The sequence below is a fragment of the Pseudochaenichthys georgianus genome, chromosome 24 (genome assembly GCF_902827115.2).
Source record: "Pseudochaenichthys georgianus chromosome 24, fPseGeo1.2, whole genome shotgun sequence".
Classification (NCBI taxonomy): domain Eukaryota; kingdom Metazoa; phylum Chordata; class Actinopteri; order Perciformes; family Channichthyidae; genus Pseudochaenichthys; species Pseudochaenichthys georgianus.
This window is the reverse complement of record NC_047526.1, coordinates 14,705,732-14,730,905: the sequence shown is the minus strand read 5'-3', so window position 1 is coordinate 14,730,905 and position 25,174 is coordinate 14,705,732. Positions and strand designations below refer to the sequence as shown.

Genomic DNA, 25,174 nt, shown 5'->3' with positions numbered 1-25,174 from the left:
TTTGACTATAGAGTATTATGTTGAGTCATTTAAAAATAAAACACTACATTTAACTATGTTTGGGATTCAAAACCAGATTTGATGTGTGTTTAGGGTTAATGTCATAATGGCACACCATGCTGTGTCTTAGCACTCAGATGCCTGGCTGATCATTTGAAGTTTCCCTGGTGTTAAGATCCTCTGAGGTTTCTTATCTGCAGTGCACCAGATACATTGTCTTTGTGGTTGACTGACTTGGCTCAGTACCTCCCCTCTAACATGGTTGCACTTAAAGCCAGATAGCTCACCGCATGCGTCTCAACATGCAGCAAAATGTCCCGCTTGTAAAGGTTTTCTGGACCTTTTATTTAGCTTTTAAGAGTATTTATTGCTTCTACAAAATATTTTGTTGATAAATTCTCTCTCGTTCAGACAAACAGTTTGGGAATTCATGTTTATATTTTCGTTCTTAAAGTCTAAAAGTATTTTAAAGTGGTGGGAATACCCTCTGCTAAAATAAGATCGTAATGTTCCAATACAAGTTCACAGCCAGAGGAATAAACGATATGGAAATATTAAAGGTCAATATGGTTTTGGCTACAAATAGAAAATCAACAGTGGTCGTGTTCATCTTTTGCTTCTTTACTACGACACTTGTTATTTTATAAAACTGGATTTTTAGTTTTTGTATTCTCTGTTGGCCTTCATCCATTCGTTCGCATTACATTATTTTAATTGTTTCATGAACATGTTTCATAACATCCACTTTTTTTTTTACACTAAACAAAAATAATTGCAGTGGAATGAGTTATTTTAATGGAATGAGGCAGACTGTTTTTCATCAACTATTGATTCTTTTAGAACATGCTTTAAGGTTATGTTTACGTAAGAGACTCATTGCTGGTGTGATAAATGTTATCCCAAAGAACACTTTCCTTTCGGAAATAGTGTTATTATATGAGGAGGAGCATCATGTTTTCAATCTTGGATAGAGGACGAGTGATATGTCTATTTTTTAGTTTCTCATTGCATTAGCAAACAAATATATAAAAGCAAATACAGAAGCGATACATTTATACTTGGCTACAGCACAGCCTATGTCCACCATTGCTCGGATAGATAGGATAGGATCTCTATCTATTAAAGTACTCTAATAAAAAGACCAAGACATTTCTCATGGCACTTTCTTTACAGTTTATTTACTGTTGGAGATATTTTGGGTATGGTCGTGTATTAATTTATGACTTTACCAAAAATGACTTAATAACTTTCTGAATATTTTGTATGTAGTTTACAGTTACATCCACTAGATGGCATCGGTGATGATGGGACAGCAATAGGTTGTAGCCCTATGGTTGTAGCTAACTCCAGTAGATGGCGGTAAGGCAACACAAGGATGCAAGCTTAGGTTAAACCTCAAAGAAGAAGAAGAGGAACAGGACTCTCACTTTTTTAGCTCACAAAACACAGCTATTGCAAGGTAAACAAATGAGTTTCACGTTTATTAAAAAGTAATAACATTAAATACATTTACAATATATTGTCAGCAGCCTAGCGTCGACACTTGGCAGCTAGCCTCTGTGTTTTAGCCTCGGTAGCTAGTTTGGTAACTGCTATCCCTGCAAGCTAACTTAACAAGGCAGTCTGTGTTTTGTCTGTTTTATCAAACTCTGTTTACACTAACCCGGTGCTTTCGAGCTTTAGCTACATTTGAGCTGAAGTGTTTGAACAGCTAGTGTTTGCATATAAATGTCAACTAGTAGTGGCTCTCTGTAAGCTAGCAATGCTAACATGCTCACTTGACGTTGTGTGCTGTTGTTTGACGCAGATAGTGCGATGCTGTTGACACAAAGATGACCTGCATGACCCTGCGCCTATGACCGACAGAGAACATCTAATTTAGTTGGTCAAACGCGAGGTATGTATTATCTTTCTATAACAGTCCATCTTATAACATATTGGTGAAAGTGATGGATCTGCATTGCTCTTATTATTCTACAGGTTCCACACAGGGAGACCCATGCTTTCTGATGAGCTTGACTCCAAACCAGAGGTAATTGTTATCATTTCCATGCTTAGTGTTTTCTAAGGCAGTAGACTTTATTGTGGAATGATGTATTTATAAGATACTAGCTTCGTCGTAATGCTGTGTCTCTGTTCTCTCTCTTTCTCCCCTCAGCTGCTGGTGCAGTTTGTGCAGAACGCGTCCATCCCCTTGGTGCAGGGTCTGGAGGATTTAGAGTCCAAACACTCCTGCCTGCCCCTGCTGGCTCCAGCTGTCAGCTCGCTGTGCAGCCCGCTGGAGCTCACAGGTCACCAGCCCATCACTGCTCTTCTTTTGTCCCTTACAGCAGGCAATTATACTAGCAGGACTCCACAGAGCTTACTCAGTTTGAGAGTTACTACATACCACTCGAAACATGGCTCCAAATTAAAAAAAGCAATAGTCTGCTAACAAGGTCTCCCTGTTGGTTTTTAAAGTGAATTATATATCAATGTAATGAAGAAAGTGTGAATCGAGGTCTGGATGTTGAAAAGCTGGCGCCAATCCTGTTTGCTGGCCTTAAAGCTACAGTTGGTCACTTTTTAGTTATATTTTCTGAAACTGTCCCTATGTCTTGAGAGTTGTGCATTACACAGATTAGCGATGACATGTTTGTCTGCTTCCCCTGAGTGCTCCTAATGGCATTCGTTAGATTCCCTTTTAAAGGTTTTGAAACCTGTTTTAGTGTAATGTTTGGCTGTAGAATGTCGAGCCAAAACCAAGCGACACCCACCGGCCAGAGAGAAGTTCAGATTTAACAGCTTAACAGGCCCCTCAAATCAGTTTCTGAAATCATTTGATTCTGGTGAAAGGCAATGCAGCAACTGATTCCTTAGTTATATTTGAATCAGTGCTCCTCGTTTCACACTGACACTGCGTTAGAGACTACTCAGTCCTGACTTATTCGGCACGGTATAATTATACCAATGCCATGAGGAGCACTCGGTGGAGGCAGAGGAACATTATATTTGAATCTGGTTCATGAACTGCTATCAGATTGTAGTGATAGAAACACAAAAATAATAAAAGTTATTTGTAAAAAAAGTCACCAACTATAGTTAAATATTGCCCGAAATGTATGATATATTTTAAAGAAAAAGAAAAGACGAGTTCAAAATACATGGAAAAAAAGTGAGAAGGTATCGACGCTGAACATTCTTTCTATTTACTTTAAAAGTGTTTTTATTCTTGCTTCACTTCTCAATGGCCATTAGATGTGATCTAGAATAGGCTTATCGTTTCCTTAAGATGTTTAGCATTAATATTTGATCAATCTGGATGGACAGATGCCCCTTACGCTGTGATTTCTCTCTGTGTATACTCCTTGTGATCATACTTTAAAACAAACCCGGCACAATACATAGTGTTGGCAGGCTAATAATAGATAGTGGATGTATTTATACATTAAATGTGCCCTGCAGGGTTTTGGGTAAGCAAACCAAGCTGTGTTTATATTCAATGTTTTTTTACAGAGTTAAAAAAGGAATGTTGTTCTTTTATTGTTTCTACTAAATGCTACTATAGCATGCGCTTATTGTACAATATGAAACGCTGTTCAGTTGTTTTGGATATTATGTTGCCGATAAGGTGTAGTTTTCTTTTTAGGATTAAAACTAACCAACACTTGTTTCCTCCTCAGATGGAGGCCTGAGCCATGTGCCTGAGAGGTCTCCCTCCCTGTTAGAGTTCGGAGGAGTGTCAGTGCGAAGCCCATTAGTGATCCAGACACACAGTCACCAACGGGCCTCCCCCAGCCCCCCGCCCATCCTCCATGACCTACAGCAGTCCGACAGCACTTCCTACGTCCTACTGAACCTTGCCAAAGGTAAAGCAACACTAACCATCAGCATGTTTAAGACAGTATTCCCGTAGGGTGAGTCACTTTGAAACATCTTTTTAAAGAGTTTTTCATCAAAATCTCTTCTTGTGTCAGTACTTTTTGTCTCGCACTGTTCCCCGTTATACACTCCGCGCTAAAAGAAATGAGGTGACACATTTTCATGAAGAACTGTGAATTATTTGGGCCGGAAGAAATGATCCTTGGCAGGGCCATTATCTTGGTTCATCACACATTGGCAGCAGAGCCTCAACATTAATTTTGCTCTCTTGACTCACACCTATTGTGCAGAACGCTGTGTTCTGCCTGTGACTCAGTGAGTGATGCAAAGGCTTTTCAGCAGACACAAGCACTTTCTGGCTATTGTTGGATTAAATTAAAATTAGAGTGATTGTTTTTTTTGTGTGTGTGAATATGCTTTTCAATGTGTGTTGGCTGCCGTCCTCTCAGCCTTGAATTCACCGGCTATCCTTAAAAAACCTCCAAAAACATTGATCTACATTCTTTTATTAAAATGCTTTAAATTAATATGTTTTAATAGTCTTAAAAATGCTTCGACATAGGAATAGGATTGTATAAATTGTTATTTTCTGGCATTGTCTCGTTAAATGTCAGGATAATTCACATAAGTATATGACCTATTTCCCAAATACCTGTTGCATTAAAGATCAGTGGAATCCCATTGTTCCTATTTGTTCCATTGTTGTTATTGTAAAGTGAATCCAAGTCTTAAACCTAACTTGCCTTAAGCTGTAGGATCCCTGGTTCAGAAATGGACTCGGGTCATTGATGATCATGCAGATGGTTATACAGAATGTCTTCACACAGACTCTCCTCACCTTTTGTGCACCACAGCCTCCTCAGAGTCCCTGATCTTCGCCGCAGACGGCGCCGGGGACGATGACGACGAGGTGGTCTCGTCGGGGGACTACGGGATCGACGGCAGTGCTCCCTGGTATCTGCGGGTGCAGGAGCTCGCGCACGACAGCCTGATCGCCGCCACGCGGGCACAAATCGCGAGAGATGCCCGGGCCTGCCAGGACGCCAGAGCTGCAAGTGTCAGCAATGGTAATTACGACGTCTTTCATTGCGATTAATCAGGCAGTTCTTGATAAAGCGTTCGAGAGAAAATGTTAATAAAATGTGCACGGTGATATCTGTAAATGGCACGTTTTCACACTCCAAACATATTAGCTTTATTTTGATATGTAATAGACAAAACAAGGACATCTCTTAATTGTAGGGGTTCGAAGAAGACATTTTTTGCATCTATCATAACGATGAATCCTTTTCTAAAAGTAGTTGTTGATAATATCTCTGTCGATAAAGTAGTCAATGCAGCTGTAAAATCAGACGGCAGACAGTGACAGCCCCTCTGTGATGTACTGTCACGTTTGAGACTATAATGAATATAAAGGAGAAATGAAGATGGATAACATCAGCCCGTCTGCTTTCTGCTAGCATCAAAGACAGAAAGAAGACAAACGAGGTCAGTGATGAGATGAAAATGGAGTGTAATCACTACCGACTGAAACTGTTCAGCACTTGTCATCATGAGTCTCTAAATCAAAATGAATTTGTAACATTCTCAACACGGATTTACAAGTCTGACTGCGAATATCTAGTGAAGGCCTAAATGGAACATTATCGTGAGACATTGATCAAGCCTCAGCACGGATTGTTGTGCTGTGTCTGTGATGATTTAATGTGCATTTAATGGATGGCTAATGCTTCAGAGAGAGAGTGCAGCAGCTGGAAGACAGCAGGATGGAGACAGGAGAGAGGACACACAGGTGGTCAGAAACAGATTACATATTCTGCAAATAGAATCTCTTAATGACAATACTTTTATTTAGAACTTGGAAGAAATGTTGTCATGGAATAAAACAAAAAATGCGGTTTTACTCCACTATAACCTTTTTAAAGGGCCCTATTATGATGTGTGGGTGTCTGTGGTGTGTCATATCGGTTTGTGTGCATGTAAATGGTCTGCAAAGGCTCAAATCCCAATGTTCCCTAAAGGGGAGTTTCCGTCTCACACTGCCTGAAACACCTCCATTGGAGTGTTGTGTTGTTTTTCGTGACATCACTATGTTACACTGGCGCTTCTATTGGCTAGCGCTCACACATTGCCAGGCAGCGTCTCTCAGGCTCACTAATTCACTTTTTTTATCATGTTTGTTTATTTCTTACATAAAAAGAAATATACAAACATCACTTTAATGCTCTAACAGGGATATCATTTTTTGGCAGGGAACTTTCTTGAATGCATACTGGTTGCTTGGTAACAGTCAAGAAGTCAGTGTGAGAGATTTGAAGCAAAGTGTGACCCTATATTCAAAAAGGCAAATATATTCTGAAAGTTACAAAGATCAAGTATGATAAGAATATGTTTTGAAGTGTATTTCTTGTCTAGAGTTGTTTACTCCAGCTCCTCCACTTGCCGACTTGATGTCTTAACCTGTTGCTTACCCTAATCTCTTTCACTCTTTTGACTGTGAAGCGGTACACTTTGATGTAAGACAAACATCCACTTCCTGCGGCACTGAGCACAAGAAAAACAACTCTTTGACCACCCTCACCGTGAGTCAGGACTTCACCACAGCCCTCTGCAGGCTGCTGCTAGATAAAGAATTGCTCCATGACATCCAGGCTCCATGGCTCCTGGCTACACCTTTGAACTGCTTCTGAGCCCAATTGCAGCCAGAGGTCCTTGTTGGAGAAGTGATACGAGAGGCGTCCTCATCTTCACCTGCTCCTAGTTTATGTCCTCGCACTCAAACTCAGATCCCGCGGTTTATGAACTTATACTTACATGCATATTGTCAAATGATAATGTAGCTTATATTACGTTCAGATGCTTGTTTTAGCACCGGTTCAGCGGTGGAATATGCACTCGGAACCTTCTCACACAAAATACTTCCACACATTTAAAAGTTGTGCTTTACATTTTTTGCATTTAATTAGTTAACAACACGACTGGAATTCACTGGATTTTATTCAAGCATTACTAATCTGGCAGTTGGTAATAGTGGGCCTAATTTATGCTCTTTTATGAACTGCCAGTTGGCTAAATCCATAGTTTAATTTATTAGGCAATATATATTGTGTTTATTAAGTTGATCAGAATCTGCAACAAGAAATTAGTAGGTAATGTTAACAAATAAATATAGTGGTGTTAAAGTTTGGCTTCCAAACTAGTGAAGTAGAAGTATGAACATACTCAAGGTCCTTCAAAGTTGTGCCTTACTAATTCTAAAGCTTACTTATTGTTATTAATTATTAGCATCAAATATCCTTGTATACAAACAAACATAGTGCTTGATTTATATTTTGTATTACTGATCTGAACATGCAAAAACTTCCATGAAAGGTCTATTAATAACAGTTATCTGAGGAGGGTCGTGTCTTTGAAAGAATCAAGGTGACCAAAATCAAGTGTTACACACAGAAGCGCAAAGAACAAAAGACTCTCTCGGGCAACAGTTACAGAAGAAGGTGTAAAATACTTTGTGCACGGTTGGATAGCGTGTGTGCAGCAGCCTGTAAAGGGTTTCAGCGAGGGACTAAAACTGCACTCTCTGAGCAGTTGATGCTGCCCTCCCATTAACTCGCTGCAGATGAGGCAAGTTGCCCAGCAGCGGGGTGTCGGTTACAGGTGCATTACTGCCGCACGCTGTAAGCAAAATTGGCCCTGTTAAAGGCTCTGAAGGCGGGGAGTCAGCGCAGGTGAAAGGGAGTGATTGCATTCAGCTTGGGGGATTGGGGGGGGGTCTTTCTGCTGCTGTCATTCTGCAGGTCAGCGCTCACTCAGTACCCGATGATTAGCTTTTATACGGCCAGGCTCCAGAGGCTCTCTTATATTGTTTTTCTGCCCAAACCCGCTCATTTTTCCTCTCCCGGTTGCCTAGGCGACCACACGCACGGTTCCCCGACAGGCGGGGACAAGCGGGAGCTGCCGACTCGGACCAGCCGCCCCCTCTCCAAGCAGGTCCTCCGCTGCTCCTTCGAGGGCTGCTGCAGGACGTTCACTTGGCCGGCACACCTCAAATACCACCTGAAAACACACAGGTAACACACACACACACACACACACACACACACACACACACACACACACACACACACACACACACACACACACACACACACACACACACACACACACACACACACACACACACACACACACACACACACACACACACACACACACACACACACACACACACACACACACACACACACACACACACACACAAATGGAACACACACAGGTAACACACACACACACACACACACACACACACACACAGGGAACACACACACACACACACACACACACACACACACACACACACACACACACACACACACACACACACACACACACACACACACACACACACACACATACACACACACAGGGAACACACACAGCCAGGGTAGGATAATGGATTCAGAAAGCAGTCCTAACAAGACGCCAGAACCAAAGCATCATTCAACGTTGGAAAAACCCTGCCTAATGTAGACACATTATCTAAATTGAAAAACAACAACACAAACTTGCAGCTTACTACTTTCTATATAAGAACAAGTTGTAAGCTGTGTTTTTAAATAAGATATAAAGTAAATATTTAAGATATGAAGTGAATCACATTTTTTATTGCACAATAAAGTAAATCAAATTTATAATTGCACATTTATTTATTAACTTATTCATTAATTTAATTACATTTTATGCTATTTCTTTAATAGAAATGTCCAAGCCGGTATTGCCTGTACATCCAAAATGCATATATACAAAATGCTTCTGTTCCCTATGCCTGAAACTGTGCAGGCCTTATATCCTTATATCTTACAATACACCAGAAATCCCTATAAAGTCATAAAACAAAGAAGCCTTAAGTGTATGATGCTGGAGAAATGTGGTTGAATACTAAATGAAATTGTTCATCTTGCCTTAAAGCACAGGGAGTATGAGAACTGTTAGCTCTTTGAAGGTGGACGATTTGTGTTACAGTAGGTTGACCATCCATTCCAGGAGTGTCCACAGGTTGTTTACGGTGCAGGCAGCTGGACAGGGGGAGCACAGCTGAGGCAGTATTTGTGCTGCAGGGAAATGTATGAGGTGCGCTGTTGCAAATAGAGCATCTGCGCGGGAATCACCGAGACATTGTTTGTTTTTCTGGGCTCCCAAGGAACGACCGGATGTTCAGGTGCGGCGCGGAGGGCTGTGGGAAGAGTTTCTACGTGCTGCAAAGGCTGCAGGTTCACATGAGGACGCACAACGGAGAGAAGCCCTTCACCTGCAAGGAGAAGAACTGTGGCAAGAAATTCACCACGGCTGGAAACCTGAAGAACCACAGGCGCATACACACAGGTGACTTCTACAACAACAACAACAACAAAGAAGCTGGGAGCAATAACTGACTCAGGCCCTTTTCCTCTGCTCATGTAATGCTTCCTCTGTGAAGTCATGGCCGGAGCTTTTGAAGAGTCAGCAGCACTGGCGCCTCCGTTTCACTGCCGCGAAGAGAAACAGTGCTCTATCATATTTTATTTAGGGTGACATTAAGATTTTTGATGGCCTGTTTTAGAGTCTGCTTCTAATGTGTAAGGATGCGTAGCAGAGCACTGTACGGTGTTTACATTTCTCCCGTATGTCTGGAAGAACAGCTTTCTACGAGCCATCATATCCACTTAGTCTGACAACATTACAATTTGAATGTCTCCGGCAGTCCATAAGATGACTACATTAAGTGTTAGTCTTGTGGAGTTGAACAATATGTGTGTGTTTCTAGGGGAGAAGCCTTTCCTGTGTGAGGCAGATGGCTGTGGGCGATCCTTTGCAGAGTTCTCCAGTCTACGGAAACACATGCTCGTGCATTCTGGTGAGTGGGACGCGGCTAACAGCTGTAAGGAAGATCACTTTCTCCTAATCAAGCAGATGCAGCATATCCTACGAGAGGTAGCCCGTATCAATTAGGATGGGATCACGGGACGTGTGTGTGTGTTTCCAGGTGAGAAGCCTCATCACTGCGGAATCTGCGGGAAGACTTTCTCTCAGTCGGGCAGCAGGAACGTCCACATGAGGAAGAGGCACGGAGAGGAGGGGCTCGGCAGTGAGAGCAGAGAAACAGGTCTTTCTCTTCCAGACATAATCTTTCTTCACACACACACACACACACACACACACACACACACACACACACACACACACACACACACACACACACACACACACACACACACACACACACACACACACACACACACACACACACAGTGGCAGTAGGTGGTTATGCTAATCCTCGGATTATGTACCTTCAAGCGGCCCATATATTTAAAAAATGTGCATAGAGATACTGTGGGCTTAAATTACTTTTAGGAACATTTGTTGAATAATTAATGATTTTAAGCACTTAAAAATGCATCACTCAAATGTCTTTCTTCAGACCCTGTAGCGTAATTGTTTCAGATTGCAACACATTTCTGGGAAAAGCAGAGGCGGCACAGCTCTACTGCAGAAATAGGACTGTTAGGCGCCGCGAGATGGGGCAGAAGTGTCACTAAAGTGTGTGATCGCCCAGCTAAAAGGGCTTTAAAGTCTTTTTGCAGTCACCTTACAAATGACTCACACAAATGACTGGAGACTGTAGTAAATCTTCCTCTGCAGCGGAGGGATCACTGCGGCCTTTATTGTCAGTATCACTTTCAGTATATCTTCAGAGTTAAAGCGCCTCTCAATGAACTCTTTACATCCCAACATATGGTCTAATTGTACCAAATCCGCTTAACATTAGTTTTCCCGCCGTGAAACAATAAAGCTGACACATTTGTGTAGCAGTGGGGAAACACCGCCGCTGAATCACCACAAAGGAAACGCTGCCAAAGCCTCTAATTATAAACTGCAGATGTATCCGGGTCAGCCTCCCCAAAGAGGCTGGTCTTTTGTAAAAAGCAGAGCAAAAGAAGATGCCGCTTCACAACAGAGGGGTGCTTTCAGAGTCACTCCATGAATGATTAAATCGACTGTTGGAGAAAACAACAGTCCTAAAAACAACGCAAAAAAAAAGTTCTTACACAAGATACAAACGGTAATTAAAGTGAGTAATAACGAGCGGATTTCAGGTTTGAATATTGACTATGATCCATTACAGAATACAGATTGAGTCCACCCCATTCTCGTTCTTCTTTTGAGTTAAACAGCTAAAGAGGGTTGTTGGTCTGCCCCTGACAGGAGAGGCTCTGACACACAGCAGCCTGCTGGAGGCCGACGGCGAGAATGGAGACACTATGGTCACCATGACAACGGCTGTGGAACCCATGAATCTCCACCACGCCATGCTGAGATCACCAGGTATGAATTTAAACTTGTACAGCAGGGAAAACCCAACACACACGCGGGTGAGCTAACATGACACAAATAAAATGTTGACGCTCTCAATGTTCTGTCGATGTAAGAGGTGCTGAGTCAGCGCGGGGTGATGCTAATGTCGTGTTGAATGTGGTTTGATCATTGCTTGCGACAGACGCTGTTACTCTTTCAGCTGGTTACTTTGCTCCATGATAGAATGGAGATAGTAGAAATACCCATATAGTCAGTCTTTCTTCTGCGTTATACTCACGCTGTTGTTGGTCTCTAAAAGTTTTCTTCTGAAAAGTTGGTTCCAACCCAACGATGATTTATTTATGTAACCCTTTGACCATTACTTACAATTACATCGTGTAACTGGAGCACTCAAAGCCAAGTGACAGGCTGTTGATTCTACTCCATCATTGTCAAATGTACTCAGGCCACAACGTAATATTTGTTGAGTTTAGATGCATGATATACGCTGATATAATGTTAGGTTAATATTCATCTACCTGTACAGTGCTTATACTTCAAAGTATACTTTCTGGGCAGTTTTTTCAGTATATACTGGGTATTTAAAGCGGTGTTGTTACTTGTTACTCTTATTAGTAGAAGTGTGTCTTATTTTATTCCTTTTTGCATTTTCTTTTCTTAATTATAATTTTTTTGTAAAACTTTCTTTGTCTGACTGGATTTTCTGCATTGGAAATGTAAGAATTTAAACAAAAGATGTTTACTGGTAAAGGAGGATGGTGATCACAAGGAGACAGTAAACCACACTGAAATGACCGCAATACGTATTTCACATAAAACCTCAGTCTTAACAAATAGCAAACTTCATTAGTATTTAAGCCTCTGTTGTGTCATTTGGCCTCCTCCCTGTACTAGAGCCTTTGACTTAATGATTCACTATTCAACGTTAAGGACCAGCTCTTAGCTAAGATCTGAAAAGCACTACAATTGTTCCAGTTTTCAGAGTTTCAAGTGAAAATGACGCTTACAATCATTTCAAAAAGATAGTTTCGCTCTTACCTTCTATGAATCGATCTAGATTGCTTTGGCGTGAGCTGCAGAGTGTTGGAGATATTGGCCGTTGAGATGAATAAATAGCACTACGGGTGTATTTTTAAATGTATGTGTTAACTATCCCTTTTTAATCCATATTTAGAGTTTAACCCCTTTTTAGATTGAACACTTTTACTCTGAATAACTTTATATGCTCAATATTCTGCGAGTATCTTTACATGTCCTCCAGTGTTTCCTAACTCAGCCTGTCAGCATTCAAACCAAAAGGCGGTTGAAAGCTTGCAGAAACTCAAGGACACGTTTTAGCAGACTTCTGCCCCTGAAGGCGTTCCATCCCATAATAACTGGTGTTATTGACAGGTGTCTCACTTTTTGACAGCATGCATTTGATCTATTTGAACATTTATTTTCCTCCCCTCCAGGCTCCGCGGATTCGGTGGTTGTCCTCTCTCAGCCCCATGGATTGGTGACCATGACGACCGAAGGGCATGCGTACGGAGGCGATGTGGTGGCGCTGCTGTAGTCTGCCATCGTGAGAAATCATCGACACGCTGAACGTCTCTGTGTAAATAGACCAATCGCTGACGTTCACCCCCTTGTAGATATTTGTAATTATCCACCGATGATGCTTTTATTTTGAAATGGCAAAGTTTGTACAAACAACCTTTTTCCTCATGTTTTTTTTTTTTAACGAATACTCCCAAAGAAATAATGAGACGGGTTTAAAAGTTTATGAAAATATAATGACCATGCATTGTACAATATGTAAACAGCAGTGTGAAATGCAGCGATGATGGAAAATGAGTCCCACTCCTTTTTAAAAATGGAATGGCTGTAAATGTACCAGTTGCCCATTATTACTACTACAACACACATGACATGAAATCTACTAAAGCACAGGGTCATGTTGCTGCATGTAAACATTGCAAGACAGACCCCCCCCCCCCCCATGAAAACATCACTCTCAAACAAATTGGGTTTCCGGTAATGCCCAGAGCTGCATTAACGGTTATTGGCAACATCTCTCACTCAAGTGTCAATCTTCAGTCCTCCACTTGTGCTCTGAGTAAGACGACACTCCTTTACAATATATTAACACTTGAATGCTTTTTTAAACAAAATTATGAATTACTCATGCAGCCGTTAGATAACCTGTGTGTTACCGAGCACCACCTACTCCTGCCTTCTCCTCAGAGGATCTTCAGGTCGTGGAGGTGATCCAACGTGGCGCCTAAAGCCCAGCTGGCCTCCACGTTGTTCACTTTCTTGGTCAACTAGGAGAGGGGAAGAAGAAAAACACCAAATCACTCAAATGCCTTTTGTATTTATTTAAATAAAACAAGTAACAGAATATTTGTGTTTTTTCTTCATTCACGTATTAGCAAGAATTGTGCTCTTTTTTAGGTCTCACCAACACTTAGTTTGAACGTGTGCTTTAAAACGTTTTTTGGTGACAGAAAAGGGTCACAGCCTTGTAGCTACATTACATAGTCATGGTCTTCTTATTCACAGCCGTAAAACGGAACTTGTTAAAATAAGGCAATTGTAACTGTACCATGCTTGTGTCTTTCATGTAAGTCACTAATTTATGATGCAAACCACACAATCTAAGCTACACAACTTTCAACGAGAAATAGACTTTATAGCTCTGAGCAACCTTTTGAAAAATGTTCCTTCCTGTGTGTTTGGAGGCCACAGTGTGTGGTGCAGCGCCACCTCACCTGCAGCACGGTGCTCTCCTTGAAGCCGAATCCATCCTTGAGCAGACAAGTGATGTAGGTCATGTCCATGCACAGGAAAGAATGGATGGGGGGGTGCTTGGTCATCTTATTGCACACTGAGCAGAGAAAAATGGATGAGGGGCAGGATCCCAGACAGCCGCGAGGACACAAGCCCGGGCTATTCAGACGCACACAGTGCTACAGTACAGGGTGATCAGATCTGTCATAGTGAGGATGCACTGATTGGATCATCTCACCCTCTTTAGCCCTCTTCTTGAAGTCTCTGACCTCCAGCGTCCCCCCGTGGACCCCATCTGCAGCAGGAAGCAATAGGGTCATTTTCGACACACTTCATATGCGATACTATTCATTAGGAGAGCATACGCACATTTCCATAATACTAATGATACACCTTGTGCCGTTAAGCTTGGAATGTCAGTATAGCATCTCTAATAGCTACACACCTACAGCTCGTCAAATCCGCAGAGACAGGTGCAGATGACTCATACTTCTCTGTCTTGCATTGGAATAGGTAATTGCATCCTGCTGGCCTGTATAATTATGTATGTGTGTGTGTGTGTGTGTGTGTGTGTGTGTGTGTGTGTGTGTGTGTACGCACGCACGCGCTTACCGATAAGGCCTGCATCCACTGCTCGGTCAAAGTAATAGGAGAATGCATAGAATACATTGCTGTCTTGGAGCTCATGCGGCTGGTGAATAATCCCCTTCACCACCTTAAGTACTTCCTGATAACAAAGCTTGTATCCTGCAAGACCTGGAGAAGAAACGGAGACACGGCAGGGTGTAATATGCACCCTCTGCTGGAACAGCGCCTGACTCTAAAGCAAGGAATCTCTTTTTTTCTCAAAATGTCGACATACGCTAAGCTGTTATTTTGCATATTTTTCAACACTTATTTTGTTGTATTTTGGCATTTGGCGTATGTATTGTTTTTTCTATAATTTCTAACAATACCGTACAATGACATTTTTTTTCAACATACTAAACTATGACCTTTTGTTATATTTCTGACATACTATGCAAAGTCCTTTTCCTGATGATTGTGACATACTATACTAAGTGTTTTTTTTAAATATCTCTTTTTTTTATACTTTTTTTTATTGAGTCAGGCACAATGAGTTTACATTTATACAGTCAATATTTTTATTTATTTTTCCCCTTTCCCTCCCTCCCGTCCTAGCTAGTAAAATAAATAACTAACTAAATAAATAAGATAGATACCTGTATAGGTAAAAGTAAAGTAATATAGAAGATAATATTAAAAGAAAATGTATAGATAAGGGAATAAAGAATAGTAACAGTAATACTTGTACCCATATACTCATATGTATACCCACATGTTCACATGCACATACATACACGTACCTACCTACATACATACATGTATACAAAGACAGAACAAAAAAATAAAAATAAATAAAATAAAAAATAATATAAAAAGAGACACAAGGAAAAAAAAAAAGATATATATATATATATATCTCTGACGGAACTTATGTTGTTTTTTTGCATATTTGTATCTGATCTTTTCAACATCAAGAAAGTTATAGTCTTTGTATTTCACATCATATTTTAAAAAGGCATAATACACAATGTAAAAAAACAAATCACAGTTAAATTCACATTTTAGTATTTGGCGAAAAAGTCATAGTACATTATGCTGAAAATGATCATAAAAGCTTAGTATAGTTTGTGATAAAAAATCAAAGTCTAATAGTCTTGTCGAGTAAATTAATAAAAAAATAGATAATAGTGTTTCACAAAAAAGGTTAATAAATAGTATTTCATAGTAGGCTATAGATAGCAAACAAATATTTCATAGTAAAGTATTTCATCAAATGTGCATGTCGTGCTCATAACGAACAGTATACCCTATATCTGGAATTGCTGGTGTGAGGTTTCTATCATTTGACAGTAACCAAATGAACGCTGTGTCCAAGATACATGAGCTTTGGATTCACTCAGCGACTGTTTATACTCCGTAAACAGGACCTTACCATCTGGGTCCCCGCTCACTCGATATGTCAGCCCTCCAAAGCTCCATTCATCCCTGAACTTCTTTGGCAGGCAGGCACTTTTAAAAACCCGCCACTCCAACCCTGTCAGAGCAGAGAAGTGACTTTTTAATTTTCAAACTTGCTCACCGGCTTTACACCCGGTCACCATGGTCTGAGACTGACTCACAACACACAACTTTCTCTGAAGCCCTTCGGTGATCCATCTCAGGGTTTTTGAGAGAGAAAGGGTCGAATGCACGTGCCAGAAAAACATCTCTCTCTTGTTAGCTCCTTTAAATCAGCATCGGGAGAAAAAAGGCAGGAAGGAAACAACACCCGAGAGAGCGCTGAAGAGCTGACTCGGGATCCTGCTGAGACACACTCACAATGAACAACACTGACCCACACAGCTAATGGCAACAGAGAACCCCTTCCTCATATCCAGCACAGTACCTTCTGCCCCCAGAGCCCCCAGCGTGGCCAGCCTCGCTGCCATCAGTCCATTTCCAAGGTAACTGCAGGAAGTTAGAGGATTGTTGTGAAGTTACAAAAGCACACAGGAACAGACTGTCATTCTGAAAATAGGCCAAACAAATGGTGCCGGCGGCGGCCTATTATTCACATCCTATGACTACACAGCTGATAGAAGTTCCCCTAATTAAGAACAGAGTGAAGTTATGAAGATAAAAAAAGATAGTAAGTGGCATTTGTAACATAATTAGTCAATACTCGAAGACACACATATTGCAATTACCTTGAGTAGACATTTAATCAGGTATTAAATGATGCAATCACGAGGTTTAAATGCAGGATGAATGTGTTTTATGAATAAATAAATAACATATTTTACCTGTAAGTGTACAATTCAAATGTGGAGTTGGAGATGTCATATTTGGCAACGTAATCAGCGACAGGAACACTTTCAATGGTTTTCTAACGTGGAAAATGAAGGACATGATGGGTTATTCATCGGGAAATAGTTTTTGAAATCTTGAAGAGTGCAAAACAAACAGCTGACCCTGAGCTTTGGCAGGAAAGTGATCTGCGTAGATCCTCCGCCCAGATCCAAGATCCCCACCGTCCTCTCGCTGTGTGCATTCAGGTGACCTGGAAAACATTTCCTACTTTAGCTTTAATCTAGCAGCCTCAACAGAGAGGAGCTAATCAGTTATACCTTAGATGCTATCTTCAAAAGGCCTATCTGACACAGGACCCAAAAGTATAAAATCCTGAGCCTGATAAACATCTGGGGCTAGGGCCCATAGACTGTATGCAGGGGCCTCATTTATAACGCCCTGACTTTATGAAGAAGATCGCAGGAAATGACGACAGAACCGCTAAAAAAGACATCTCACACCGTGTCAGATTTTGGTTATTTTGGGGAGGTCGAGATAAATCATATTGTTTGGTGGATGCAGTTTGAACCAGAGCAGCAGCATGGAGGTCGGATCGTCACCAACATAAATAAATAAATGGCCCGAAAAAGGTTAATGACAAAAACAATACACATAGCCAACCTTCCTCAGGCAGTGTGTGTGTACCGGGGACAGGAGACCCCCCCTTGATGAGAGACTGTAAGAAATGATCGGGGAAACCCTCCGGAGTGGAGTCATGACGACTGGATCTGAATTATGTTTTTGTATTTGGTGGTTTGTGTCCCAGCTGTCGATCAGCTGTGCGCAGCGTCTCCACTGCAGCCTGTGCATCTCAACCCCCCCCCCCCCCCCTCCCCGCAGCAACTCTATATCCACCAGTTAGAGGAAATACAACTAATGTGTTGCGTTATATCAGCTGTACAATTGACCACATATGGTGTTCTTAGCTTCCATACCTCCTGTGTTTATGAGCGACTTATCAAGTCTTGGCAAACGGCATAAAACATGATTAAACATGATAGTATATAAAACCATGCTCGTACAACCTATAGAAATGCAAAGCGGCGTCAGTTTAGACGTAATTCTGTCCTCCTGCTTACCGCATCATTTAAGAAAACATTTCATAACATTAACACAACATATTCGAGGTGGTTTTAAATAACATATCCGTATTTATTTATTTCTCCAAGTTATGTTTGTGTGCACTGAGGAGTCTCAAACAGGCTTTAATCAATGTTTGAAAATGAATTCTTCATATATGATAAATGAGAGGTAACATTTTATTTATGGTATTATTTCCACATATTTCTCTCCATTCTTCCTTCTGCCAACGGTGTCGCAGTTTCTCCTCTCTCCCGTTGTTGTGCTTAGTGCGTACGCATGGGTTAGAGTTTGCGTGGAGGACCGCACATTTTCCCGTTAAGTTAGTATTTTAGAAATCGCAAACATTGCGTAGAAACTGGCGTACGCCATCTTTTGAGCGTATATCCCTTTATAAATGAGGCCCCTGAGCTATCCCCTCGAGACCACAGCATCACAGCTGTATGCATTCAGTATGTGTGTCTATAATAAGACGCGGATGATTTCAGACAGAGTTACATTTGGAGTTTACAGCACTCACCTGTCAGATAGTTCACAGATATCCAAGCCAGGATTCCTTAAAGAGATCGGCGAACAGAAAGCACACGTTCATTTGAGAAAAGCTGACAACAAATTCTCACAGAAATTACAACATGCAAAACACGCGAGTAAGAGGTATAACTCAAGGTTGAAACGCTGACAAATCATTACACCTTTTCACAACAGGCAATAACAATGTCTCAATATGTAATTACAGGCTTTTAAGGTAAAACAACTTTGTGGTGAAGAGCAATTTCATTTTCCTCAGTATCATCATAAAAGATAGGCAATAATCTGCAATGATGCCACCTCGCAACGTGCTGCAGCGAGATGTGATAACTGACTAATGCGTCGAGCCTTGGCAGACGCTACCTTCATTTGTGCCGTTCATTATGCTGACGCTGTCGTCTGGGACCAAAAACGGAGATTCATCAAACACGTGTTGAACCTGTGGAGAGAGAGCGAGACAGAGGAAGGGGGAGATGGAGAACGAGGGGGCAAGGAAAGCAGCAGAGGAATGGCCTCCGTGTTATCTACTGTAATGGTAGCTCATCCAGAGGTGCCCTCCGCTTCGAGGGATTAATTAATTCCCTCAGGGGGATTAATAACGTATCATTCATCTTCCAAGGTGCCCCGGGCAGGCATTACTATCTTATCCCTTCCACAGGAGCCTTCCACACTAAGCTCCCTCCACTCTGATAACAATACTCTGCCCTAACACTGAAAATGTTCTTTCCTCCCTCCATGGATAAGAGGTTCCTGAGAGAATGTCAGACAATGGAGCGCCTTACAACTCCCTGATGATAAAGAACTGCACTCCCCTCTACAGAGGGCTCAACAGCCTGTCATGTCTCGGAGCTACTGCATTATTTTACCTGCTCCAAAAGCAGCCGGGCTCTCTCTGCGGACAGAAGCCGAAGTCCAGCCGTGGCTCTGAGGAACAGGGGGGTTCTCTTCCACTCCAGACGAGGCACCGTCTTCTTAGCCACCTTCAACAACATCCTGACGGTGTGTCCAGCCTGTCAAACACACACAGTACTCACCATAAGAATTTGTTACATTTATATAGTGCCTTTCATATAGTCAAGGACGCTTTTATAAAGGGAGGGGAACACTAAACACAATCTGGGACAGAACACAATGGGACTACAAAGAAAACAGACAAGGAGAGAGAAGGCAGATGAGGCGATGTATGATGGAAGACGTCTTAATTAAATGTGCATAAACATAATGTTTAAAATACTTTTTTACAAGCAAAAGTCCTGCATACAAATTCTACTTAAGTAAAAGTACAAAAGTGTCAGCATCAAAATAGAATTAAAGTACTAAAAGTACTTGTTATGGAAGATGAACCATCATATATACAGTACTGTTTATATCATATATTTTAAATGTATAAATATAAAATCACTGCATTAACTTTTTTTAATGCATTTCAATGTCTTCATCACAGCTGGTGGAGGAGTAACTACTTTATATACTGCTGCTGGATATTTTAAGTTATTTATAAAAACAATGAATAATTGGTTTAGTTTTTTTTAAGTCTAATAATCTGTATCTCTATACTAAAATTGTTGGATAAATGTAGAGTATAGTACAAGTCAAATATTGGCTTCTAAAATGTAGGGGAGTAAATGTAGGAAGTAGCATTAAATGAAAATATTGTATAGGAAAGTACAAGTACCTCACTATTGTACTTAAGTACAGTACTTGAGTAATTGTACTTTACATTCCCCCACCGATGCTCACTACAGCTCAGGACTCGTCGGACCACAGGCTGTCAAAGTTGAGAAAACACTGAAGTGTTACATATCAGGCTGAATATTCACTTGTTTGTCATTGTTGGCTTTGGCAGTGTGTCTGAATACAATGCAGGGAGGAAGGACCTTTCCTTCAGCTCAATAGAATTGATCTGATTTGACAATGAACTCACCATCTCTGGGGAGTCAGCATACGCGGACAAACCAGGCTTTATGGAATGGAACATCTCATTGTCCAAAACAGGCAGCTCCTCTAAAAAGATACAAGATCCGCCCACATCAAATATACAGCCGCTATTAAAAGCCTTACGTGGCCTAAATCTGCTTAGCATACATATGAAGAATATATCCCTTCATTCAAAATAAATGAGGCATGTTGGCTTGAATCTGGCAAAATAGGATTATTCCGCTCAAATTAAATTAATTCAAGTATAGCCTCTGTGCCCCGAGGAGCAGGTTTACTGAAGCTGTGAGGAGAGAGGGGGAGACGAGGAGAGGAGGAAGAGCCAACATATCGGCTTGTTACTCAGCTGTTTGCCTTGTAAATCAATTGATCACTGGCCATGTAAACACATTACACCCTGACTGCAGTAAATACGATGAATTAAACTGCCTCTCAGCCGGGATGCTGACAGGATAACACGAGTGAAACAGCAGAGTAATCACAGATAAATGGAGTAATGTGTGTGTTATTACCTGACCCGCCATGGATGAAGGTATAGACGTGGATGCGTGTCCCTGTGCTCCCTGCATCAAACATCACCGAATAGAAGATGCGGCTGTGGTTGGCGGGCCGGCTGAGGCTGGGCAGGAGGCCCCCCATGCTGTGGGTCAGATCCAGGAGAGAGATCCTGACCTTGGCCGGGCTCAGGTGAACAACAGAGAGCAGGAGCAGGAGGAGAAGTGACCCGGCGGGTGTCATCTTCTCTCTGGAGGATCAACAGAAGAACAATATTTGAGGTCCTCGTGTCAAAGCAGCTATTCTATTAAATGCTATTCAACTGTTTAGCTCAAACTTCTGCTGACCAATTTGCTAGGTGTTCAATTACAGCCTGACGAGCAGGAGTGTTATTTATGCTAGACCACACCCCGCCAGACCTCTAAGCAACCGCAGAGACGTAGCCCAAAATCCACCTCTCTGCCTGCTAAGTCGACTCCTGTAGAGACCTCAGGAAACATCACAACACTGTGTTGGACTTAATGTAGTGGAATGTAATCCTCTCATCTCCGATAAATACAGGCAACTCAAGCAATGTGAGGAATTATGATTTCTTCAAAGCTTCAGTCAGGCAGTGCTCCGCGGGAGACGCCTGCTCAGGCACGGTCTCTCTGCTTTCATGGAGAAATATCAGACATTTTCATACAATACATTTTACTGCCTGACAGTTCTAGTTAAATTCAGTTTCAAGCTTTTATTGGGCGCTATTATTAACAAAAATGTATGGAAATTAATTTGCAGTTAAAGGACTGTCTAATAACTGAGCCTCTGTTCTGACCCTTAATTATTCATTATTAATTAATCACTGAAATGTTTCAGAAGCTAAGTGGCATCCATACAGAAGAGTCATCTTCTTTAGATACACTCAGGCCCGGTTCTACGGGGATGCATAAGGGTGAGTCAGTTGAGTCGTTATGCCCCCTCATTTGAAAAAAAAAAAGTGAAAAGAAAAAGTGAAATATATTACATATATAATAATGATAATAGTAATAGTAATAGTAATAGTAAGAAGAAGAAGAAGAAGAAGAAGAAGAAGAAGAAGAAGAAGAAGAAGAAGAAGAAGAATTTAGTTGAAATAAAATAAATTGTAATTGTGGTTAAATAACATTGTCTGCTGCATTTATTTGGTCAATTTAAACGGTAAGTAACGTTATTATGTCAGGTGTGCGTGACCTGTGCCGCTGCGCGTTCGTCATCTGCAAGGTGCTTACACAGCAGTCAATGATGGATGACCAACCCTGACGTCTGTTATCTCCTTTAAGGAGATATAGGCTGCTTTAGCCATAATGGTGTTGTTCCCATTCTATGACCGGGCAACCCTAGGTCACAGATGGTTTATTGTTGTGGGTACACTGGGACACTTCCTTCTCTGTGTTTGTGGACTCCAAGGTGTGAAATCTTCGAGGCCATAAGTGTCAGACGCAAGTAACTCAGTGTTCCCAACTGTTTAGGCTATCTTCTCAAATATGTTGATTACTCTCTGCGAAACCAGTGCTAACGAGAGAGAGGCGCTCCAGAATTGACGTGGCAACTCTCCCGTGCAGTCAGAACCTCTGGCTCTAGGACTTGTTTTGTGAATTCTCCGGCCGAAGCTCCAAATAAACCATCAGTGTTTGACATCAAAGCTCCTGCTCTTGCCGTGTCTCCTTCATGAGTCGGTGACTCCCACTGCATTGCTACACAGAAGTTTCCTCTACAGCCTTCACCACAACTGGCTACAACAACTGGCGCCATGCTCTTATAGGCTACATGATAAGGGACTGGGAAGGCATGAATCAAGCAAAGAGCACATAGATCTCTTCATTTTGCTCTCAAAGTGTACCAGATTGATGCTTTTAACTTCAATATTTAAAAAAATAATAATCTTCCCGGGGGAGCATGCCCCCGGACCCCCCTAGAGGAGGTGAGGACCCCGGGTGTTAGGTCCACTCCCCACTTATAAAAATAGCACTTTACCACTGCACCCTCTCTAATCTCAGATGCACCCCGAGTCATTTTGTTCTGGAACCGGGCCTGGATACACTCCTCATGGTTTTATTGTATGCCTATATTGCAAATACTGCATGCTCCTTTGTGTGAAAATATGAGGTCATGTTGATATATGATTATTTAAATCATCACTCCGCTAGAAAAGATGAAAATGCACCAGCTGCTCGCCTCTTAAGTAGTTATGTCTAAACCTGAACTTGTCCTCCATCTCATCATACGAGGCGTCACATCTCAACATGTGAGAGCATTTATTAAAATCTTCACTGGTCTGGCAGGGGGAACTTAGTGGAATATGTTTTCACTCAGGTCCACAGTGGCTTGTATTAAAGGTCCCGCATGTCATGCTTTTCCGGTTATTACCCGTCCCCTTGTGTGTTATGTAGCTTTTCACGCAGTCACAAACCCTCAAAGTACACCCTGTAGTGAGTAAAACTCTAACATAGAAAAGACCTGTCTATGCTGACCCAGAACGCCTCGTTGGAGATTTCTCCTTTTCCATTTTTTTCTTCCTGGTCACTGTAACGTAAGGGTCACTGTGACGTAGCGGCTCCGCGGATTGGTCCAGTGGAGCTCCTCACACACACACACTCTCAGTGGCAAAACTGTGACGCGCTGGGGGGGTGCTAGTGGAGTCTAGCAGCGGCAAAAATGTGGCGTGCTTACACTATAGGTGCACCGCGTTTGGGGGTGCGGGTGCTAGTGGAGCCTCGCAGATGGGGGTGCTGCAGCCCCCTCAGCACCTCCCCTTCCCGCATCCTGAGGCTGAGTTCAGGATGACGATGTCTCGCTGTCTCGCAGACCCCACGCAGCAACCAGGAAACGACACCGGCTCACACTGTCCGCTCCTCACAGCAGCGAGCCCCGCAACGTCCCGCCAACCGGCACCCAGACCCCACGCAGCATTCTCATGTTTGTCATTACTGGTGTCATTTTCTGGTTGCTAACGCCATTGTAACACATAATCACTGATGTTCCTCTGTAACGTTGGTGGTCATCAGAACAGAGTGGGCGAGCTGACCAATCAGAGCACAGTGGGCTCATAGGGAGGGGGGTGGGGGGGGGGAGCTCCAACAAGCCGTTTAGGACAGAGAGTGAATACACATACTATACAGAGATGCTGTATGAGAAACCAATGTGAGTTTGGAACATTGAACAATGTAAATCTATTCTAGTAGACCTCAACCATGGAATTATGATCAGTAGAAATGGCCATAATGACCTTTAATGTAAGTATGTGGTGCAGAGTGGGCAGTATCCTGGGAGGCAGAGCAAAGGAAGGAAAGTGTGTCAGCCTTGGAGAAGAAAACCTGCATCTAGTTCAGTTATTGCAACAACTCGCTAACGAGACTGTGAGCTCAAAGTCAAGACATTTTTTCACTGTGGCATGAAAAAAAGGTACAGCAAATTGACCCATTTCCGAATAATATAATATGTTTTGATATTGATGCATTAAAGTGTTATCGAAGCTGGTAAAGGTGCAGCTAATTTTAATGACTTGGTATACTGCAGGGTAGCTTGTGAATTTACTCCAGGTGTAAAGTCTTATTTAAGTGTTATATTTCACATCATTAATCCAAATCTGCAAAGTGAATGAAGTGGTGTACAAGTACAGGACTACCTCTGAATTGTAGTTGAGTAGAAGACGTACAAAGTAGCAACACATGGAAATATGAGTAAAGTACACGCCCCTTAACAATGTACACCACTAAGTAGTTTACCAATGTCATTGATAGACTGTATACATTATTTCTGCTTTTCTCCGCTTGATACATTTGTATTCCAAATACACCTACTTTTAGTGTCAATAGACTGTGCAATATAATTCTGAACAGCTAGCTTAGATACTCATTAACAATTGAAATAGACGGTGCTAGGTTAGTGAAAGCTAGCCCGTGAAGTTGGCTACTCGGCTAGTTAGCTAACAGACTCGCGTGTCACGTGACGTTACAGTTTCGGTTCGAAGAACCGAAAGCTTAAACTCGAAAAAAGCAGAGAAAACGATTAAAACACATTAAAAAAGAAGTGTGTATGTCACGTATCGCAGTATTTCATTAACTTTAAACACAGTCCGAGCTCACCATGATGTCCGACTACTCGTCTCGCAGCTGACATGTCATCATGACGTCAGCAGTGTAGTGATGAAGTGGTCTCGCGCAGTGCTCACGGATGTCAAGAGTCAAACATGCTGAGTAGAAGAAAAGAGCCTTCAAAGGAAAACACAGAGGCG

At 41.8% G+C, this 25,174-nt stretch overlaps 2 protein-coding genes across 5 annotated transcripts; one reads left to right on the top strand and one right to left on the bottom strand.

Annotated features, from left to right (window-relative positions):
• Positions 1-1,345: 1,345 nt before the first annotated feature.
• znf410 (zinc finger protein 410) lies at positions 1,346-13,194 on the top strand. 2 transcript variants are annotated; one of them, XM_034075720.2, is made up of 12 exons: positions 1,346-1,459; positions 1,808-1,897; positions 1,981-2,032; positions 2,159-2,291; positions 3,663-3,848; positions 4,716-4,928; positions 7,772-7,931; positions 9,062-9,243; positions 9,665-9,754; positions 9,884-10,003; positions 11,104-11,223; positions 12,669-13,194. In XM_034075720.2, the coding sequence occupies exons 3-12, from the start codon at positions 2,000-2,002 to the stop codon at positions 12,767-12,769; spliced, it is 1,338 nt and encodes a 445-aa protein (XP_033931611.1). In that variant the 5' UTR covers positions 1,346-1,459; positions 1,808-1,897; positions 1,981-1,999; the 3' UTR covers positions 12,770-13,194. The 2 variants fall into 2 exon arrangements, with proteins under 2 accessions (XP_033931611.1, XP_071057958.1); XM_071201857.1 differs by having other exon boundaries at positions 2,159-2,333.
• On the bottom strand, positions 12,964-25,130 carry LOC117439713 (ectonucleoside triphosphate diphosphohydrolase 5-like). 3 transcript variants are annotated; one of them, XM_034075717.1, is made up of 15 exons: positions 25,026-25,130; positions 20,937-21,169; positions 20,414-20,493; positions 20,165-20,257; positions 19,356-19,499; positions 18,853-18,928; positions 18,482-18,517; positions 17,004-17,092; positions 16,836-16,918; positions 16,439-16,500; positions 15,986-16,087; positions 14,599-14,742; positions 14,225-14,281; positions 13,968-14,083; positions 12,964-13,520 (listed from the first exon to the last, which is right to left on the bottom strand). In XM_034075717.1, exons 2-15 carry the CDS (start codon positions 21,160-21,162, stop codon positions 13,437-13,439), a joined length of 1,392 nt encoding a protein of 463 aa, XP_033931608.1. In that variant the 5' UTR covers positions 21,163-21,169; positions 25,026-25,130; the 3' UTR covers positions 12,964-13,436. The 3 variants fall into 3 exon arrangements, with proteins under 3 accessions (XP_033931608.1, XP_033931609.1, XP_033931610.1); XM_034075718.1 differs by lacking the exon at positions 20,165-20,257; XM_034075719.1 differs by lacking the exons at positions 20,165-20,257; positions 20,414-20,493; positions 25,026-25,130 and having other exon boundaries at positions 20,937-21,024.
• Positions 25,131-25,174: the final 44 nt, after the last annotated feature.

What these genes read in the sequence shown, in the direction of transcription:
- znf410 (XM_071201857.1), top strand. Translation starts at nt 2,000, where the DNA reads ATGCTTTCTGATGAGCTTGACTCCAAACCAGAG. An exon ending in TACCACCTGAAAACACACAG is followed by an intron (nt 7,932 to 9,061) that starts GTAACACACACA and finishes TGGGCTCCCAAG; the next exon opens with GAACGACCGGATGTTCAGGT. An exon ending in CCACAGGCGCATACACACAG is followed by an intron (nt 9,244 to 9,664) that starts GTGACTTCTACA and finishes GTGTGTTTCTAG; the next exon opens with GGGAGAAGCCTTTCCTGTGT.
- LOC117439713 (XM_034075717.1), bottom strand. Translation starts at nt 21,162, where the DNA reads ATGACACCCGCCGGGTCACTTCTCCTCCTGCTCCTGCTCTCTGTTGTT. An exon ending in TTTGAATTGTACACTTACAG is followed by an intron (nt 16,501 to 16,835) that starts GTAAAATATGTT and finishes AACTTCCTGCAG; the next exon opens with TTACCTTGGAAATGGACTGA. An exon ending in AGGAGAGCACCGTGCTGCAG is followed by an intron (nt 13,521 to 13,967) that starts GTGAGGTGGCGC and finishes CCCCTCTCCTAG; the next exon opens with TTGACCAAGAAAGTGAACAA.